This window comes from Prunus mume, linkage group LG1 (assembly GCF_029339155.1).
Source record: "Prunus mume cultivar Tortuosa linkage group LG1, ASM2933915v1, whole genome shotgun sequence".
Lineage (NCBI taxonomy): Eukaryota > Viridiplantae > Streptophyta > Magnoliopsida > Rosales > Rosaceae > Prunus > Prunus mume.
The window spans coordinates 16,715,555-16,737,116 of NC_142698.1; the positions used below are offsets into that span (position 1 = coordinate 16,715,555).

The window sequence follows — 21,562 nt, forward strand, 5'->3', positions numbered from 1 at the left end:
GCAGATCAATTTAGAAGTTTAATTAACATTGCCATTTACCTAACTGCGGCTAACTACTCATTGTGACAGTAAGCTAACTGTGGCTAACTAGTTCCCTTTAGGTTCTGATTGATAGATTGCTTCGAGACACTGTGATATTGGTACATTGATTTAGTGTTTCAAAAAGTTTTCCCTTGTTTTGATTAGAAGAAACATACTGCTCCACAAGGTTCTAGAGTCCGACAAGAAAGGGAAACTTGAATAAGGCTTTCATTTTTATGAAATGTTTGGGACATAGATTTTTATTGTAAGCTGAAAGTATTTACAGTCTATTCTGGTATCATCAGCATATCAAGTTATAACTTTTCAGCAGCCAAGAACCATTCTACCGTGCAAGTCATAGAGCAAAGCAGATGTGCTAATAATTTATTGAAGTATTTCCTTCCCCAATAAATGCGTAACGCTAGACGTTTGTACCACATTTGCAAAGAGTAAAGGCTAGACGTTTAATCCCCTAACCTTGTTTGCACCATATATGACTGGACCATCTCGTCAAGACATGTGGCATCAAACAAAGGCCCATGAAATCCAACGTAGTTGCTAAAGCCCACAAACTGCCATCAGCAAGGTTGACCTTCGGTAACCTACATGCCGATCCCGATTATTAAGGTACCAACCATGTCACTACCTCTTTTGGACACGTGGCAGCCTCTCAGGTGATGATTACAATCCCACATCGAAATAACAACCCAAGGTGCTCCACCCCAATGGTCTAAAGATATGGCTTTTGCCCCAATGCACCAAGTAAATAGCAACTTGGCACTAGTAACCTTATTATGTCCAATTACTTGCTCTCATTTTCCTTCTACTTACTTAAGCATTAGAGGGCCTTCTACCAGTACCACACCGATGCCTAAGGTCTCACCGTTTCTCTTTCTGTTCTCCTTGTAGATAACTCTCTCCTCTGCCGAGGAACTGACAAGACCGAAGGCAAAATCACTTCTAAGTTGGGTCCAAAAGTATAGGATGCATCTCGTTCCTACAAAGTGCACCTTTGGCATATCCTCCGGCAAATTTCTAGGCGTCATGATCAGTTAGAGGGGTGATCAGTTGTCGATTTCATCTTTGTGCTCACACCTTCATTGGTAAGGGTAGGCATGGGTTGGGTTGGGTTGATTTTAGTCACAACCTGATATATAAGCGTTTATCATTTCTTGGACCTAAGACCCGTTCATTATTAGGCCAACCCAACCCAAACCTTTGGTGATTGGGTTGGGCGATTCAATCGGGTTAACTCAAAATTAAGCATATTTTTATGTTTTTGTTTCAACCATAACTCAATCCGTAAATAGTGGTTTATGATTTTTTTAACCCAAGACCCACTCATTTTTAGGCCAATCCAACCTACTATCATAGGGTTAGGCAGTTCGGTAGGTTGAATTGAAATTGTGCCCACCCCTACTCATCAGTAGATGACACATCATCCTCTGCCTCATCAGAGCCCTAAACCCTACACCAATTAATGGCACATATGGCCCCACTATCCCTCTGTGGGCGTTACATGTTGACAGATCATCCAATTGGCAGGGTAGCATCGCTGACCCTGTTCTGACGGCACCCGATCAAGTCACCATCGAATACGCCATTCACTTCCAATTTAAAGCGTCCAACAAAGAGGCCAAACATGAATCCCTCTTGATCGGCCTTCGGCTAGCAAGAGATGTGGTTGTTCAATAGACAAACATCTACATCGACTCTCAATTGGTTGTCAACAAGATCACTATCGAATTTGCGACAAAGGACACGTCCATGATTGCATACTTGTTGCAAGCTCACCAAACTAAGGTCCATTTAGTATATAGAAAAGATATTTAAAGATTACAAAGCCTAATGGTTTTTTTTGAGTGGTGATTTCCCCACTCCTTTTTCTCATATTTTATCCACTTACACTCCTTTTTTATAACTAGTGGAAATCATTGCCCTTTTTTTGTGTGTGTATATATATATATATATTGGGCTTTATGGCCTAGATGACTCAACCATGTACTTCTCTTCAAAACCCATGTTACTAACTAGGCCCCAAGTTTGCAAACCATTACATTTGATTCTACATTGAAATATGAGATGCCCAATTTAATTGTAACACTATCGCCCCAATTTAATAATTTAAATAAAAATTTCTCAAACTAATTCCCAATGAACCAGGCAACCCTTTTCTTTTTTTCTTTTTTTGTTTTTTCTTTGGGATCCTGTTATTGGGCAGGTAGTCAAATGAAAAAAAGGTATTTTTTTAGTCGGCAAAATGTTATAAGCTATCATATATGTTTCAATTTTACAATGCCAAATTGTTGTCTTTTGGCATTGTAGTCAAATAAAACCCCACGTCGCATGTTATGGATGTGGGCATCAACATGAAGATTGAGAAGGACGGCGTTTGGATAAGTTTTTCTGTCGTTTGGAAAGAGCCTCCATCACGGCCGTTGTTGCAGCGCGCAGTGGCAACGTACGCTCCGTTCGATCTTCCTTACAGACTGGTCTACATTCCAGTGGGTCCCACCTTGCACCCAACAATCAAGTGGAATGATGTTATTATTATCATGTGAGCTCCCTAAATATCTCAAAAACCCTTAGATATTTTATGCGTATGTGACACAATTTCTTATGAAAAAATAAATTAAAAAATTATGTCGGTAGACACAATGGTCCATTCAGAACAAGATGAACGCGAGAGCCAGACACGTGTCACGCTCACCTATTTATGGAACGTAGCTGTATAAATCATTTTCCTTTATTCGGAAATATGTGCTGTGTGTGCACCCAATAAACAGCCTCCACGTAGTGGCGCCCCACAACAGCAGAAGGAGCAGACTCTATATAAAACCACACTCTACACTCTCAAGTTCCTGTCAAACAACACAAAGCAGTTGGATTTTTTCTCAGAGTTGATCTAAATTTTCCTCAGAAGAACCAGAAAGAAAGAAAAGAAAAACTTCATTAGAATGGGCACAGCAACTTTCGTTGACATCATCATAGCCATCCTCTTGCCTCCTCTTGGTGTCTTCCTCAAGTTCGGCTGCGAAGTCAGTATTTTTTTCACATAACATATATTTGTGTGTGTTTTAAAGACAGAGTTTTGATGTTGTAAATATATGCTTATGTTGGGGGCGGATTTATGATTTTTCAGGCGGAATTTTGGATCTGTTTGATTTTGACTCTTTTTGGTTATCTCCCTGGTATTATCTATGCCATCTACATCCTCACCAAGTGATCCTTCAACAATTTCTGTAAGCTTTTTATTTATTTATAAATATTTCTCTTACTTTTACTTGAAGGAGAAGTAAGAAACAGGAATGAAACTGCATAATTAAGCAAACATGTATGCCTTTCCATTGGGCCACATGACGTGACCTGCACTAACAACTGATGAGCTTCCTTTTGGTTGTCTTTTTTCGATGGACAGGTGGTAGAGATGTGAAGGGCAGCTGTGTGTGTGTTTTGTTTCTGTATGGAGGGCTTGTGTTTTCAATTGTTCACGTATAGAACCTAATAAATTATCTGGTGTATGTAGCCAAACGGATTGTTCATTTGTTTTTTTTTTCTTTTTGTTTTTTTTTTTGGGATTTTAATAAGAAATTGTAGAGGCCTCATATTTGACTCACAATCCATTTGCTTTCCAGAATGAAATCTCTACCCTATTTTTCTCTGTTTGTCAAATTAACTTTGTGCAAAGACTAAGTAGAGAAGGGAAAGAAAAAAAGATCTAATCTTGCTTCTTCACATGAGCTATAAGATTACCAAGCCATGTTTGAGAATTGGACCTGCATTCCACGTTCCAAAACATTTAACGTCATTAATTATATATAACTGATTACACTTGAGATTTTCTCGTCGTATTGTTAGTTTCAACAAACATTCAACCCGCTCGAAAAAATTCAACCGCGCATAATACATTTTTCCCTCATACATATCTAATACCATCTCCGCAAGCTCGTACGGTAACAAATGGGCCCAACGATTGCTCCATTTTTGTTTTTGGCGCAACCATTTTACGAAGAATATTGTCCAATTATTTCACCGAAAAGAAGAACATGGAACAATTAAATTGTAATAATAATCTAATGAAGAAATTCTCAAGCTAATTCCTATGTCCCACGAGACGAGAAACCCTATCCTTTTTTAATTTTTTAATCTTTTTCTTTGCGATCCTTTAACCTTTAATCAAAAGGCAATTCGCCAGCTAATCAAATCAAGAAATAAAATACAGTATTTTCCACATTAAGCATAATGGGGGAATCAAAACCTTCAAAACTATCACGTATGTTTCAATTTTATAATAGCAGATATGATTTAAACATCGAATTGTGTAATATTCTTTTGGTTCAGCCCATGAGCTCCATAAGTCGCACGTGGGAAGGGTCAAGTCTTATGCATGAAGATTGAGAAGGACGGTTACGTCACGTGCATAGTGTGCATGAATCATATTTGAAGCCTCCATCACCGCCGTTGTTTCAGCATGTCGCGGCAACCCACGAGCCGTTAGATTTTGGATACAGCCTGGTCGACATTGCAATTCAGAGGTCCAGCCCTCACGCGCCATTTCATGCTCCCGGAAAGTTACTATAACATTTCGTATAGAACCCCCGACGAAATGTTATTAATTATCATAATCTAGTATTAGTATTTTGGTACAAGAATACCAAGAAAAACACTTGGACCAATTACAAAGTTACAAGACTATCGAAGGTGACCAAAATCCACAATCAACAAGAAATCCAAGCATGAAAAAGAAAGAATGTTATTATCAACAATGTAAGTTTTTTAATAACGATAATTAGATCTCGAGTGTAGGGACAAACGTGCTTACAATTACATAATAACTCTTCAATTACGGTTATAATTTTAGTAGGATTTATCGATTCCATTATATAACTTAACTACTTGCACAAAAGGCAAAAGCTTTTCATGTTAAGGACCACATTTCACTTCAAACAAAACAAAAGGACCCCATTTCCACCATTTAAAAATTTGAGGGTCATGCCAAATACTAAAATTTAGCAGAAGTCAATTGTTACTTCAAAAACTCAAATATGCCACACTTTTATATATGTCATCGTCAACATATGGCACACTTTGGATAAGGGTGAATTCTATGTTTGGTTATCAGCGCCCATTGGATTCTAACAATATCCATCTTTCCATAACTATAATCTAAGTTTAAAAGCAAATATTTATTTAGGATAATGTTTGCTTCCTTTCATGTAAAGAGATACTTCTCCTTTATGCGAATCACAATTTGACACGCATATGCAAAAATAATTCATCAAAAACACACAAAAATCTTCTGCACGTATGTCACACTGCTATTAACAGGAATGTAGGAGAACTCCTACTTACAACGGTAAGTAAGAGGGAAGGGGAAGCTATACTGTACATGCTTTGACATTTTTTTGCATGAGTACACAAAATGGTCGATTAGGTTTAAGAAGAAGAGGAAGAAGAATAAGCACATGGGAGAGTGACATGTTCACCCATTTATGATTCTATTGGACCAAACATAGCTGTATATGATTCTTTTTCCTTTTTTTCTTTATTCGTATTCGGCTGTATAGCCTGTATGAATCTGAGAACAGAGAACCCCCCCCAAAAAGTAAGATTTACAGGGCTAAGGAACCGCGTACACACTGTATCTACACCCAGTGGCCAATGCATGACCTCCACGTGGCTCCTCAGCAGCAGGAGCAGCTGTATATATAACCACTCACAGTCTTTCAGTTTTTGTCACAACACAAAAGCAGTCTTCTTCTTGCACTGTCAAATCTCACGAAGTTCTCATTTTTCTTTAAAAGAAGAAGAAAAAAAGGGTCCTCCACATCTACAGCCATGCCGAGTGAAGGAACAGCAAACTTCGTAGACATCCTCATAGCCATCCTCTTGCCTCCTCTTGGTGTCTTCCTCAAGTTTGGCTGCCATGTTAGTATCTTCTAAAACTTGATTTGGAGCTCATTAATTTATTTAATATGTGTTTGTGCGTGTTTATAGAACTTAATTGTGGTGAATTTGTGATTTTCAGGTTGAATTCTGGATCTGTCTGCTGCTGACTTTTTTCGGTTACATCCCTGGGATTATCTATGCTGTCTATGCCATCACTAAATGAGACTTCAATTTCTGTAAGAACCCACATCTCTGTTTCACTTAAAATTTTATCTTCTGTTTGATGTTTCAATACAACAAAGAAAAGAGGGAGTTTTCCCAAAGTTAGGAAAGGGAAGGGGACGGGGGTTTTCTTACGCACACTGTAAATATTTCTGTAAGTTACGGCCATTTTCTACTGTGCTAAAAGATAAAAAAGAGGAGTACTTTAAACTGCATGATTAAGCAAACATCCCTTTCATTGGGTCAGCAGCCCAGCTATGATTCAATGGAGAAAATGGGTAGCGCTGTTGGTCCACATGACACGGCCTGCACTAAATTCACGCCATCATCGTTCTGACACTTTTACGTTTCTTCCTTGACAGGTATGTAGAGATGTGAGGGGCACATATGTCTTTTGGTCTCTGAATTATGGGATTGTTTTCAACCGTTTGATGGATAGTGCTTTATCTGGTGTATCCAGATGGACGGTTGATACTTCATGTAGTGTGGTTTTGTCCGTTGTTCATTTATTTTTCTTTCTTCCTTTTGATTTTATCCTCCTTCCACCTCGTTATCAATCTGTTGTAAAGGTGGATGGTAGGTCTGGTGATTCATGTCTCTTAAAACATTAGTTATTTATTTTTCAATGTGACTTGTGTACGTTCTAATCCCACCCTATTGGTTTGGAGGTGTCAGTGGCTTTTTGACTGCTTCATATATTATTATATGTAACTTTAGTATTAAGCAAAGGGAACATCAGAACAACCCCTCAAATCATAATCAGGCCCCATATTCCTTCTTCCATGTAGAATTAGCATATTGGTTTTTAATATATATTATAAAATTTGATTAGAAAATCCCGTATTGGGTTACTTTGGTTCTGTTCGAGAGAGGAAAAGAAAAGGAAGACTTTAAAAAAAGCAAAAGGAAAGATAAATTTTTTATAAAAAAAAAATCAAAATGGATAAAATTATCCTTATTTATTTTTGGATTTTTTAAGGAATTTTTATATTTGCATGTATTTGATTTGAAAGTTGAGAGATTTTTCTGTCTTTTTTGAAAAAGTTTTAATTTTTTTCAAAAGTGAAAGTTCTTTTATGACTAAAACCTAAATTTACTTTAAGAAAAATTGTTCATCCACATGACATGACATCTCATGTCTGCTGGCTTGTACATTTGTAGAAAAGAACAACGAAGGAAGCTACCTTGCATTGCATCCAATCCAAGTACTTTAATTAGGGCAAAACAGTACTGAAGCTCAAACGTGAGGTGTTTAATTACCTTCACTAACGGGGTTGAGATTTTGATAAAAGAGCGATAGTATTTTATCGATAAGAACTAATTGGGGTTGAGATATAAAAGCTATTTTATGCTCAAATACAAAAGCTTTTAGTTTATTTGTCACTTTCTTTGGTCAATAGTACTTTGTTCTACAATTTTCTGTTGGATTTTCAAAGACTCTGACCAACTGTACATTTGGAAACAAAATAGAAAAGAAAAGGCAGGAGAAGCACAGATGGTGTCTAATCTACGTGGTTGCGTATGAACCAAGTTCAAATATAAAAGTGAGAATCCATGAAAAGTTGAAGCCAACTCTCTAAACGTATCCAAATTGATAACCCTTTATGATATTCAATTCCACATTGACATGAACAAATCATCAAAAGATAAGATCACGAGCAGCAAAAACAACAATATTTACCAGTTTAAAGGGAGAAGCGGATAATAAGAGGCAGGTCTAAAAGCCTTGTACATCCACAATATTTCCATTACAAAACTACAAAATCCAGTGAAATTTTCAACTACATTTTAATGTGATATATAAACACATACCATCTGAGAAACGGGGTTCTTTTTCAGTTCGAAAAAGATTCTCAAAATTGCATTTTGTAGGAGAAAAAGACATTGTCCCAAACATAAGACTTACAAGTAATCACATAAAAACAGTCCATAATTTATATATTTTTTCAAATAGATTTATATTGTGGTAAATGGTAAATAATATTACTTTGCAGCTTACTAAATTTCTTAGGGTATTCTAGAAGAAGGAAAATAAATGTCTAGTGAAAAACAGGAGGAGAAATCATTCAATCAGCATATTGTAGCTAATCCTGCAATAAATGACGGTTTTGAGTTTTAGCCGCGATTAGTGACGAAATTGATGCCCCATCTGATCAAATTGTGTTTAGCAGCGGTTTTTTTCGTCGCTAACCGTAGGTAAAATTTCTTTCAGCGACGATACATGTAACCGCCGCTAAAAGTGGTAACTACTTTAAATTCGCCTCTCCACTCTGTGTCTCAATTGAATTACAAAACATGAACAGAATCTAAAAACGATGAAAATCTATCGCTTATCAGACCAAATAAACAAAAAGTGGTTTATGTGAAACCTTGAGATGGAGCTACTTTAGTTTACATCAACGAATACACAGTAGATATACAGAGGTGTACACTTTATATCAACCAGTATACAATCAAACAATTAGAAGCCCGCATTGGCAACCCCTGCACTTGAAGAGTGATTTCTACTTTTATCTCATCCTTTGAATTGCCACTCCCTGCGACACATGGGGCAATGCGCCTGAGAAGTCTGTGAATTTACCCATTTTAAGATGCAATGAAGATGGAAAGCATGGTTGCATGCACCCCAAACTGCAAGATAAAAGAATAATTTAGTGAATTATCATCAAGCTGTGCAAAAAATAAACCCAATAATTAATATCAAATTATAAACAAAGAAACACAAATCAGACTGCTAATGCAAACGATGAAATGTCTCAATCTAGTCAGTCAATGCACAAAATAATAAAGGCTTTCCCACCTTAAATGCATTGTAAGCAATTTGGTTGGCCTTCTTGATAACAGAACAAGAATATAGGGTTTGACTGTTAGTTTGGTAGGATACCATGGTAGCTGTGCATTGCAAACCATGTGTAAAATGATGTTCTAAGATGTCGGAAGATCTGCTGTTAGATATTTGAATCATATTTGGGTAGTTCATTGAAGAAAAAGAAAGAAAATCCAAATGCCAATGCTTGTAAATTAACAATGAACTCTATATTCCATACTATTGTGAAACAAAGCATTGATATGAATTGATGTCATTATATATGAATGAGTAGCAAGAACCACACAAATCAGAATAGAAAAATGTGAAAAAAGGCATAACCAAATGCGTATAGAGACACCATGTGCTTCACTACTGAAACATCACAAGTTTATAGGTCAATCTGAAAATCTATCGTGGTTTATAGGTCAATCTGAAACTCTATTCCAGACTTAGATCTTTAATAATAGGAGAGGCATCAGAATTAGGTGAAACATGAAATATTATGCAAGGCATCAAGCGAATAATGTTAGCTACTTACTTAGTGGGCAATCATCCCCAGGGAGCTTACAATCAGGACAACAACCATCAAATGCCATCCTGCAAATCCCACATGTTTCATCTTGTGCATCCCATGTCCATGAAGCAACAGCATGCCACCTGCAGGTTGAAAAGGATAAGAATTAGAGCTCCAAGAGTACATCATTGTTAAATTTATAAACATTCACAAGTGCAGCAATTGATTAATGAATATAACAGATAGAGAAGAGATAAAGAGGACATACTCTGTTTGAAAAGCCCATCAGATATTCGAAACGAGAGTCAGTTAAGAGAAAACTGTTTCTATAAAACGTGCAATACCTTTCACAACAAACACTTTTCAAGTAAAGGCAAATTAATTAGCAAACAAGATCACAATAAGTAATTCTTGAAGAAGCCAAATCATATGAATTTGATACCATCAAGCTAAAATTCATTCTACCACGATTAAATAAATGCAACAAAGTTAACACCATAGAAGGGAAAGAAAAGGAAAATATAAACGATAGTTATAAATAGTATAAAGGTAGTGCATTTAAAAGAAAGGAACTGAAAACACATGGACAAGGATACGCAAGATGTTGACTTTCATCCTCTTCTCCTGCAACTACAAAATCCCAAACCATCCATTTCAGAAAAGTGAATGATAATAGAATATCCAGTGAATGATAATAGAATCTCTTTGGTTCCATCAGTTTTGAGAAGATACACACTCAGGAAACAAAATTCAGAACCCTATTGATTTCAGCAATATTCATGGCAAACTGTTAAAAATACCTGCTGCTTGTATATTCATGGCAAACCAATATTGATTTCAGCAAATTTTCCAGCCACCAAAGTTTGGTGCTTTCCATCATATTCAAGAAATATATTTTATATGAAATCCTTGAAACTTCCAAACCAAACTATAAATAAGCCTATCCTTTAACTTATAAAAAAAGAGGCATTGGGGGAAAAAAACACATGTAGCAGTGGGTTGAACTATCCTTATTGGTTGTATAGCCAGAGTTGTCATCATAACGCCAATAGGATTTTGCTCAAGTTCTGCGTTACTTCGAAGACCAGTATCTAACATAAAGCTTACATCGCTGCCTTTCCAGGTCTCTGTCTTACAAAAAATACCGAGAATTTTCTCACTAATAATCCTTAAAAACCCAAATAATAAAATCAAGAATCAGCACCAGTTATACCAAATTCAACTCAAAATCCAACGCTAAAATCACTCAAACACATCATATTAGACCATAGAAAATAAATCGAAGTTTTCATCCTGCGACATCTAGAGAAGAGCAGCCATAGAGCGTACCTAGGGCAGAATCGGAGCCACGGAAGAAGGTGAAGCCCAAGTCTTCGTCGTTTGTTCGAAACTGACGTCTGAGGTTGGGTTCCAGAGTCCGGGCAGCTTTGGGCTTGGATACAAGACGCCCTGTTCCTGACTGACACTAAGCCCACCAAACCAAACTAGGGCTATGAATTTGAGCATAATTGGAATAGACATAATGCAGGGTTTTTTGGGCCTCCAAATATTTGACTATATTTGTGAATTCAAACCCATTAAAAAAAGCCCAAATTGTTAATTTTAATGATTTTATTATTATTATATATATTCGTCATTGTGAATTTAAAAGTTTAGATGGAATGAGTGTGATTTGCACGTTAAAATGAATATATTTCATTTCAAATAAGAAGCCAAACTTATATTAATAAAGGTTAAAATATCGTGTAAATAACTTATAGCTCAAGTGATTAAGAGCATTTATTTTGCATATGAGTTCCACCTCCCCAATATCGTTTGTATCAACTAAAAAAAAGAAATTAAATACCGTAGTTATTCTCTATGCAACATCCCTACACTTCAATTAAGAAGAGTTCGATCTTAACGTTTTGTCTACAACTTTCGTACGTTTGACATTCGTCATAGTCATCGCGAGATGAAATTTCAAATAGGCCAGTGGATTTGGATTCGTGGGCGCGTGTGACCATTAGGAGGACGGATGGTTGGCCAATCTTGGGCGGAGTTATGAGAGAAAAATTTTAAAAGAAGCAAAAATGGACAAAAATGCCCTTATTTATTTTTAGATTTCCTAAGGAATCCAATACATTTGCATGTCTTTGATTTGAAAGTTGAGTGGTTTTTTTGTCTTTTTTGAAAAATCTTTGACTTTTTCCAAAAGTGAAATTTTTTTTATGTCTAAAACCTAAAAAACCTATAGAAATATTATCAGCTACTCTCCTTAATCAAGTCTATTTCCCGATTGCTTAAGTATTAAATTATGAATTTTAATAATGTGGAACTCACATAACTTTTAATTCCTCATGTACTAACTAGTAAACACGTTAAAAATTAGGAACTAAAATAATTTCAATGCTCGTAGCACACCATAAATTTCAAATAGGTCATTGCATTTTTGGAGTGCTCGGTGAGCATTAGGAGGTGGGATGGATGGCCGGTCTTGGGCGGTTTGAGAGTCATGTTCTCGAGTCTGAGAGGCTTTTTTTAAATGCATGAAAAATTAAGAATAGAAATAATTTTGATACATACCTACTCCACCTAAGTAGCACACAATAAATATGGTGAAAGTAAAATTAGAAATATAAATTGTCCAGATATAGTATTTTAATTGTTATTAGGGCATGGGTCAAGAAAATAGAAGCATGACAGAAAAGAGACAGAAAAAGAAAAAGAAAAATCCTAAACAATAATGGATTGGATTACCTTATAAATAATAATTACCCAAGATATAATATAGATTGAATGAACCACATCAACATCTGTGTTGTAATGCATGCATGTATGAGAATTAACAGACAATTACTTCCATATAACCCAAGGGTGGATAAGAAGTCCCATGAATTTTTTTTTAAAAAAATATAGAAAAAAAACAACACACATAAAACATCCACCAAACTCAATTTACTAAATTTTCTGCATCATATTACAAATTTTTTCTTTTTGCTAATAAAAATCTACCGAGACATACCAAAATGTTCTATATTGATGTTCATATCTCCTGCTTTGTAAGAGCATTAAATTTCTATTTAGGATGTAATCTTCTAGAATTGGTTAGGTAGCCCTTCTGCTGCTATATAATACCCCAGGCTGTTTGGGGCTAAGCCATCTTCTTCTAAGGCTCTTCCTTCTTCTTCTTCCTCCCTAGTTTGCAATTTTTCTCTCTCTCCATTTTTTTTCTTCCTTTTGAGCCATGACTAGAAAGAAGGTCAAGCTGGTCTATATAGCTAATGACTCAACCAGAAAAGCCACTTTCAAAAAAAGGAAGAGGGGCTTGATAAAGAAGATAAGTGAACTGAGCACACTCTGTGACGTTCCAGCGTGTGCCCTGATATATAGCCAGTATGAGTCTCTCCCTGATATCTGGCCATCCCCTTCCGGCGTGCAGCGTGTTATCTCGCAATTCAGAAATATGCCGGAGATGGAACAAGGGCGGAAGATGTTCAACCAAGAGACCTTTCTCAGGCAGCGGATCGTGAAGGCCCACGAGCAGCTCAAGAGGCTGAGGAAAGAGAACAGAGAAAAGGAGGTGTCCAGGGTGATGTTCCAGACCCTCACTGGTAGGCCTCTTCAGGGACTGAACATGATCGACCTGAACGACCTAGGATGGCTAATCGACCAGAACGTGAAGGAGCTTGGTGAGAAGATTAAAAGCAAGAGAGAGGAGCTGCTGGCTCAGAGAAGTGAAGTCACAGTGGCAGCACCAAATGCAGCAGCTTTGCCTGCTAGAGCTGGAGACCATGGCATGGACCTGAACATGCAGCAGCCAGCAATGGAGAACACCATGCAGAGGCCTCCATGTTTCTCAGATGTGATGACCCCGCAGGAGCCTATGGGGTTTGGTGCTGCTGGTGGCGATGATGTGTTGCCCTTCGGAGATCAGAATCATCCTGCCTTTTGGCATAACAGTCCCTTTTTTCATTGAACTCTATCTGGTGTTTGTTTAGTTTTTGTTGTTTTTTTTAAAGTGATTTTCTTTTATGGATGTTTTGTTTTGATGGTGCTAGTCTCCATCTCAAACCACAGCAGGTTTCGTTTCTTAATTTCTTGAATTTAAATTTATGTACCCAAAAGTTTATATAAACAGTAGTTCAGTTGTTTGGTTTTCTCAATCGTATTCTTCGAGGGCTTATATTCTCTGATGTATTTGCGTACTTTATTATCTTTTTAATATATCCTTTTGAATTTAAGATTTGTTGCTATGTTATTGAGAACCAACCAACCAAAGCAAGAATGATTAACAAGAAAGGTCAATGGAGTTGGATATGTTTATCAGAAAGTTTTACATTTCTTAGATCGCAATATTATGTAGTTCTTATCTTCACTAAGAATTACTCCTAGACGTCCAACAAGATTTGAAAGATGAACTCATATAACATTTGAAGACAAACTTTTGTACCCTTGGTTAACTCTAATTATATAGATTGAAAACATATCAAAGAAAACTATCCGAAAGAAAATTACAATTAAAATCCTTTTGGTTATTGTTAGAAGAAACACATATTCAATTATACAACAAAAGGAAGGATCAAGTTATAATTGATGGTCTTATAGTACGAAAGAGTTTTATTAATGAGAATGATATACATGTAAGTTAATAACAATAAACGATGTCAATTTGCCATATATAAAACCTTAATAATGAGACAGCCATTCAATTTATTATCCGACGCATATACTATGTACATACATAGGGTAGGTATACCTACCATATATTTGTAAACAACATTACATACATATGGTAAGTATACATATCGTAGTCTATTGTTCTCGTCTTGTGGAAGTTGTTCATAAATCTTTTCTTATTACTTGAAGTATATATTCTCTTAAAGTTCATATATATAGTAACCTACTCATGAGGCACATCATTTAATTTAGGGCTTGTCCAATATAGATCCTTACATTTTCTATTTCCTAGACATATACCCATTACTCTATAAATCTATGTGTAAAACCCAATTTCAAATTTAAATGACCAGTAGGATATAAGAGACCTTAGTATTTCTATGTTTTTACATCATTGCCACTAAACTTCATATTTTATTTATAATTTATTTCAAGCATTTCATTAACTGCCATAATTGTAATTAATATACTCCCTATTAATAGCATATCAATCACCCCATTTCTTTTAGTTGTCATTCCCTCTCACATCTTGCCCCCTAAAATTGCAAACAAAAAAAAAATGTAAATTACATATCCAATAATGTACCTATGAAAAATATAATATAAATATATACATATAAAATATAGGTATATTATTTACCAAAAAAAAAAAACAAAGTCAGTTACTTTGTAATTGCTTATATTTTTCATAATTAAAAATAGGTACACAATAATTTATATAAAATATAGGTACATTATTTACCTACAGGTAAATTATTTTACAATATACCTGTAAATGTGTATAGGTACATTATTTGGAATAGATAATTATGTACACTTTTCATACTAGGTAAATTATGTTTTTCATAAAACAAACAAGTAATAGGTACATTATTTTTTCAACATAATTAGTATGTACAGTTTTATTCATAAACAATTGTAAAGTGGATTATTAGTCATGTATAATTCATAAAAAGAAAATAACATAAACATTTTATTAAACAAACCGATTACCTAAAAATGTTTCAAAATTAATTCCTACATCCATTATAACCATTTGGAGATCTTTCCAAATTCAACATCTGTCATTATATACAATCCAATTAAAAACTGTTTCCATATTGATTCCTACATTAATATACAAAATGCAATAATGGCTTAATTGGGGGTATTTTTGGAATCTGAAAAGTACAATTAATCAGATTTTATGCTTAATTAGGTAACTTGCTGAGTTGGATCCTAGTCATGGGTTTTTACTTATACAAATTGGGTATTATTTATAGGAACAAAAAGTGAAGGGTTTTAGATACGACAAATTGAATTTGAAGGGTGTAAACCAAATTTACTATTTAATTTATTATCTGATGTGGAGACTACCTATATTGATACGAATTCGAACCCTAGACCTATCATGAATCCTGGACCATATGTATTATTACTCAGTAAACTTTAAGTTTTTTTTTATCTCTTTTCACCTAGCCAACAAGAGGTTTTTTGCTAGGCTATAAGAAATTAAAATTCCTCAAATGGGAAGTGGGATTTTTTTTCCACTTTTGTAGATATTAATCAAGAACAACTTTGAAGTGCAAGAATCTCAAATTACTCTCTACAATGCACTTTGCAAAATGTAAAGAAGGCTCTGCTGACAAATATCTGTGAATTTTAAACAATCAATGTCCAAACAAAGCACAAGAACCAATCAAAAGGTACTTACAAGGGATCTTAGAAAAGTTAAACTTCACAGAATTATGTCTCGAATATGGACGTTTAGTTGAAGGAGAGCCATTCAGAGGGAGAGAAAAGTGGAGGACAGGAGAAAAGTACCCTCGAGCACTGATAAATTAGTACAATCAGAAGTACCACCTAGTTCACCAAATCAGGCAGAGGTTCATCATCTTTAATATTAATAAACTATTTTGATTTAAAACAAGTTGCGCCAAGTTGTCTGATTAGCGGATTCTAGTTTTGATTCAATGCTACAGGGGTAAAGATTTGTTAATAGACATACAGCATGCATAACATGCTTTGTTTCTGGTTCAAATTGATTTTTTGTGTTTCCTATTACTTTGGAGATTCGGTCTGGTATTTTGTTCTCTACCATTGCTTTTATTTCTGCTAGCTGTACTTACTGTCTGTGGAGAAACACTATGCCTAGCTAGATATGCATGTTGTACTAGGCTTTAAAAACTATGTATTTTTTTGTAGATTTATATTGTGGTAAAGGGAAACTAATTATTCTTTCGCAGTTTGCTAAAAAGGTTGGGGTATTCTAGAAGAAGAAAAATAAAAATCTAGTGAAAAACAGGGAGAGATAAATTCAATCAGCATATTGTTGCTAATTTGGAAATAAATGACGGTTTTATAGTTTTTGCAACGACTAGCGACGGTTTGTGGACATTTCGTGACGAAATTTAGGTGTCTTTATAGACAAATCTGTTTAGCAACGGATAATTTCGCCGCTAGCCGTAGGTGAAAACACTAAATGCAACGATATGCTTGTTCGCCGCTAAAAGTAGTCAATACTTTCAAATTGCCCCTTATCCTTGTATTTTAATTGGTGCAAAATTCCACAAAACATAAATACCACATCTTAAAAGCACTACCGGTAAAAAAATATTTTTATTATCACTGAGATCCCTATTAATCCGAATAAACAAACAATTGGTTTATAGAGAATACAATAAATCATTAAAAAGTGAAACTTTGAGCTACTTCACAGTTTACATCAACCAATACACAATAGACAGACAAGGGATATATAAACCATTTCAATCAAACAATTGCAAGCATGCATTGGCAACCACTGCATCCTAAATGTGATTCTAGTTTTTCTCTCATCCTTTGAATTGCGACTCCCTGCTATGGGGCAATGCGACTGAGAAGTCTCTGAATTTACTCATTTTATGATGCAATGAAGATGGAACGCATGGTTGCATGCCTGACGCACCCCAAACTGCAAGATAAAACAATAGTTTAGTGAATTCTCATCAAGCATCAAGTTGTGCAAACAATGAACGAAATAAGTTATATCCAATAAAAACTACAGACTAGAAAAACACAAATAGACTGCTAATGCAAAATGTGAAATGTTGGAATCTAGTCAGATCAATGCACAATATAATAAAGGCTTTCCCACTGTAAGAAATTTGGTTGGACTATTTGACGAAGCACAATGTAAGAATTTCAAGCCGATCAACAATAAGTAGTTCTTGAAGCAAAATCATATTCATTCAATACCATCAAGTTGATATTCATTCTACTGTGATTCAATGCAACAAAGTTAACACCATAGAAGCCCTCCTCTTTACCAAAAAGAGGAAAAAAAGAGTTAACACAATAGAAGTGAAAGAAAAGGAAAAGTAGTGCATTTAAAGGAGAGGAACCAAATAACACAGTGAGAAGGATACGCAAAGGCTGTCACTCATCCTCTTCTCCTGCAACTGCAAAACCCAAAACCCTTCATTTCAGAGAAGTGAATGATAATAGACTCTGTTTGATTCCATGGGTTTTGACATTTGGCTTATGATTTTAATGTGGAACCACATAATTTTTAAGTGGAGCAATTCCGATACACATTCCACGTAAGTAGCCCGCCATACATGAGGCAAAAGTAAAATTAGAAATATAAACTGTCAAGATATAGTACATCTCAGTATTTAGTCATTCGAAGGTCTCTTTTATTAGAGAATAGTTTGAGATTCTTGCATTTCAAAGTTGTTCTTGATTAATATCTACAAAAGTGGAAAAAATCCCACTTCCCATTTGAGGAATTTTAATTTCTTATAGCCCTAACACAAAACCTCTTTTTAGCTAGGTGAAAAGATGAATAAAAAACTTATTATTAAGTTTACTGAGTAATAATACCTATGGTCCAGGATTCATGATAGGTCTAGGGTTCGAATTCGTATCAATATAGGTAGTCTCCACATCAGATAATAAATTAAACGATGTGCCTCATGAGTAGGTTACTATATATATGAACTTTACGAGAATATATACTTTAAGTAATAAGAGACGATTTATGAACAACTTCCACAAGATGTGAACGATAGACTACGATATGTATACCTACCATAAGTATGTAACGTTGGTACAAATATATGGTAGGTATACCTACCCTATGTATGTACATAGTATATGCATCGGATAATAAATTGAATGGTTGTCTCATTGTTAAGGTTCTATTTATAGCAAATTGACATCGTCTATTGTTATTAACTTACATGTATATCGTTCTTACGCACGTAAACTCTTATAACCTACTTGAATGTCCTTCATAACCTATATGTATATCGTTCCTATGTATGTAAACTCTTATAACCTATATGAATATCCTTCATATCTATGTAACTCATTAATAAAACTCTTTCGTACTATAAGGCCATCAATTATAGCTTGATCCTTCCTTTTGTTTTATAATTGAACACGTGTTTCTTCTAACAATAACCAAAAGGATTTTAATTGTAGTTTTAATAGCAGAAAAAATGTATTCTCTACTTTATATATTGATATATTGTTTATTATATTAATTGTTAGGACGTGACTCAACAAAATAGATACACAGAAAAGAGACAGAGAAACAAAAAAAATCTAAACAATAATGGGCTCGATTACCTTATAAGTGATAATTACCAAGGATAGAAAGAAATATCGATCTTTTAATGATTTGAATGAGCCACAACAAAATCTGTGTTTTAATGCATGTATGTATACTAATTTAACAGACAAGCTTCCATATAAAACCAAGGGTGGATAAGAAGTCCATGAATTCCAAAAAAATAAAAAGGAAGATATTACATACGCATCCACCCAACTCATAGTACTAAATTTTCTGCATCATATTTACAACTTTATTTGTGCTAAAAAAAATTGCCTACCCGAGATTTCATATTTATCCTACCTATAAAACAATCTTAATTACCATTTATGTGAAAACCACATTCCCCTCACACATGGACAACAAATCTTCTTGTATTGACTCTTCCATTGTAAGCCGTCATAAATTTAGCAATGTACTAATATACCAAAATGGTCTATATTGATTTTCATATCTCCTGCATTGTAAGAGCAATAAATTTCTATTTAGGATGTAATCTTCTAGAATTGGTTAGGTAGCCCTTGCTGCTCCTATATATATCGCAGGCTGTTTGGGGCAAGCAAACCCACTAAAGCTACTAAGGCTTTTCCTTCTTCTTCCCTAGTTTGCAATTGTTTTTCCTCTCAATTTTTTCTCTTTCAGCCATGACTAGAAAGAAGGTCAGCCTGACCTACATCACTAATGACTCAGCTAGAAAAGCCACATTCAAGAAAAGGAAGAAGGGTTTGATGAAGAAGGCGAATGAACTTAGCACCCTTTGTGATATTCAAGCATGTGTTATTATTTATAGCCAGTATGAATCTCACCCTGAAGTTTGGCCATCCCCTTTGGGAGTGCAACGCATTGTCTCACAATTCAGGAGCCTGCCAGAGATGGACCAGAGCAAAAAGATGGTCAACCAGGAGACCTTTCTGAGGCAGAGGATTGTGAAGGCTAACGAGCAGCTGAAGAAGCTAAGGAAGGAGAATCGGGAGAAGGAGATGTCGAGGGTCATGTTTCAGAGCCTGACCGGTAAGCCTCTGCAGGGACTGACCATGATTGATCTGAACGACCTTGGGTGGCTCATTGACCAGAACTTGAAGGAGCTGGTTGACAAGATCAAGACCCGGAAGGAGGAGCTGGCTCAGAGAAATCCAGTCCGAGTCCCACCAACTCCAGCAGCTGTGCCTGCAGCTGGAGACCATGCCCTGAACCTGAACATGCATGCAACAATGGAGAGACAAGCTTTCGGGCTTAGCAACATGGGCAACACCATGCAGAGGCCTTCATGGTTCACAGACATGATGAACCCTAATGAGCAAATGGGGTTTGGTGCTGTGGCTGAGGTTCTGCCCTTTGGGGATCAATACCATCATGGTCTTTGGCCTAACAATCCTTTTTTTCCTTGAGATATCTAGAGTTTGTTTCTTTGGTGTTTTTTAAGTGATTTGTTGCATGTGTTGATGGTTTTAGTCTTAAAACACAGGAGGTTGTGTATCTTTCTTTAATCTTATGTAATAAAAAGTTTAATGACCAGTAGTTGTTGGGTTTGTTCGTATTCTTCGAGGGCTTATTATCTGATGTATTTGAGTATTATTAGTCTTTTTAATATCCATGGAAATATAATATATATAATATATATAAACATCCATGGGATGAGAGACGGGTTGCATGTAAGAAATTTTTTTATTAGTATAATCATAATTGACGATCATATTGTACAAAAGAGTTTTATCGATAACTAATTTAGGTATGTATGAAGGATATACATGCATGTTAATAACAATAGACAAGATGTCAATTTGCCATTTATAGTATCTTAACAATGAGACGACCATTCAATTTGCACTGAACGATACGTACATATGGCAGGTACACCTACCATATATTTGCACTGAACGATACGTACATATGGTAGGTATACCCACCATACAACTGTACTTAGCGGAACGAAACGTAGTCTTACAAACCATGGACCCTAAACCCTAGTGGTATACACCTACCATTTTACTGTCATATTACACAGTAAAATGACAATACTTCTAATCATTCATCTTTTCACCTAGCAATTGTCCACAATGGTGATAGAGAGAGTCATAGATATCGATGTTATTTATCAGTGGATGGCTACAAAACTAATTAATGACCAGAGGTTTTGTTAGGCTATAAGAAACTAAAATTCCTAAAATTGGAAGTGGGATTTTTTCCACTTTGTATATGTTAACTAAGAACGACTCTGAAATGCAAGAATTTTAAACTATCCTCTACAATGCACTTTGAAAAAAACGCAAAGAAGACTCTGCTGACTAATAACTATGACTCATAATCATAAATCACATGCAATCAAATAATCACAAACTCCATTTCAATTAAATACATAAATCATCATCAATTGGAAAATTGAGTTTAAGACTTACTTGAAGATTGGAAATTTTGAAAAATAATGGTGAGTTCGCGGCGACAGGACCCCGGCGGCATGTGGCTGGGTAGGGATTGGGGGTTAGGGTTTGACGATTTTGGCTGAGGATTTGGGGATTTGGGGTTTTTTTGTGGGGTGGGATGTGGGTTTAGAGTCGCATTGGGCGAGTTCCGTTCTTTCTTTTTCTTTTTTGGTATGACCTGGTTCAAAACGGTGTCGTTTGGGCCAGGTTATTAAAAAATAAAATAAAACACGCCCGGACATAAAGGTAGAGAAATAATCCCCCGAATACTAAACGACATGAAAATTAGTGGCAATCTTCACTCACTTTTAGTCCACCAAATGAGGCTCAGGTTGAACATCTTTAATATTAATTGATCAACTAATAACCAACTTGACACTAGTTTTTATTTATATAATATAAGCGATATTGAAAATGGAGGAAATCAAAACTAACACTTCAAATACATGAAT

The 21,562-nt window shown here is 35.5% G+C and overlaps 3 protein-coding genes, 1 long non-coding RNA gene and 2 pseudogenes across 6 annotated transcripts; 4 read left to right on the forward strand and 2 right to left on the reverse strand.

Annotated features, from left to right (window-relative positions):
• The first annotated feature begins 2,866 nt into the window (after window positions 1–2,866).
• Window positions 2,867–3,640, forward strand: LOC103344514 (hydrophobic protein RCI2B). Its single transcript, XM_008248105.2, has 3 exons — window positions 2,867–3,059; window positions 3,164–3,263; window positions 3,440–3,640. Exons 1-2 carry the CDS (start codon window positions 2,979–2,981, stop codon window positions 3,245–3,247), a joined length of 165 nt encoding a protein of 54 aa, XP_008246327.1. The 5' UTR covers window positions 2,867–2,978; the 3' UTR covers window positions 3,248–3,263; window positions 3,440–3,640.
• A 1,941-nt stretch (window positions 3,641–5,581) lies between these two features.
• On the forward strand, window positions 5,582–6,758 carry LOC103344513 (hydrophobic protein LTI6B-like). Its single transcript, XM_008248104.3, has 3 exons — window positions 5,582–5,949; window positions 6,050–6,146; window positions 6,495–6,758. The coding sequence occupies exons 1-2, from the start codon at window positions 5,860–5,862 to the stop codon at window positions 6,131–6,133; spliced, it is 174 nt and encodes a 57-aa protein (XP_008246326.1). The 5' UTR covers window positions 5,582–5,859; the 3' UTR covers window positions 6,134–6,146; window positions 6,495–6,758.
• A 1,717-nt stretch (window positions 6,759–8,475) lies between these two features.
• Window positions 8,476–10,778, reverse strand: LOC103344512 (anaphase-promoting complex subunit 11-like). Of its 2 annotated transcripts, none has more exons than XM_089043340.1 (3): window positions 9,724–9,741; window positions 9,480–9,598; window positions 8,476–8,763 (listed from the first exon to the last, which is right to left on the reverse strand). In XM_089043340.1, exons 2-3 carry the CDS (start codon window positions 9,535–9,537, stop codon window positions 8,648–8,650), a joined length of 174 nt encoding a protein of 57 aa, XP_088899466.1. In that variant the 5' UTR covers window positions 9,538–9,598; window positions 9,724–9,741; the 3' UTR covers window positions 8,476–8,647. The 2 variants fall into 2 exon arrangements, with proteins under 2 accessions (XP_088899466.1, XP_088899467.1); XM_089043341.1 differs by lacking the exon at window positions 8,476–8,763 and adding an exon at window positions 10,052–10,778 and having other exon boundaries at window positions 9,472–9,598.
• A 1,870-nt stretch (window positions 10,779–12,648) lies between these two features.
• On the forward strand, window positions 12,649–13,528 carry LOC103344572 (agamous-like MADS-box protein AGL80 pseudogene; annotated as a pseudogene).
• A 3,171-nt stretch (window positions 13,529–16,699) lies between these two features.
• Window positions 16,700–21,305, reverse strand: LOC148921163 (uncharacterized). 2 transcript variants are annotated; one of them, XR_016123274.1, is made up of 2 exons: window positions 21,087–21,305; window positions 16,700–17,046 (listed from the first exon to the last, which is right to left on the reverse strand). It is a non-coding gene; the product is annotated as an uncharacterized LOC148921163 (long non-coding RNA). The 2 variants fall into 2 exon arrangements; XR_016123273.1 differs by having other exon boundaries at window positions 16,700–17,533.
• On the forward strand, window positions 19,283–20,078 carry LOC103344571 (agamous-like MADS-box protein AGL80 pseudogene; annotated as a pseudogene).
• Window positions 21,306–21,562: the final 257 nt, after the last annotated feature.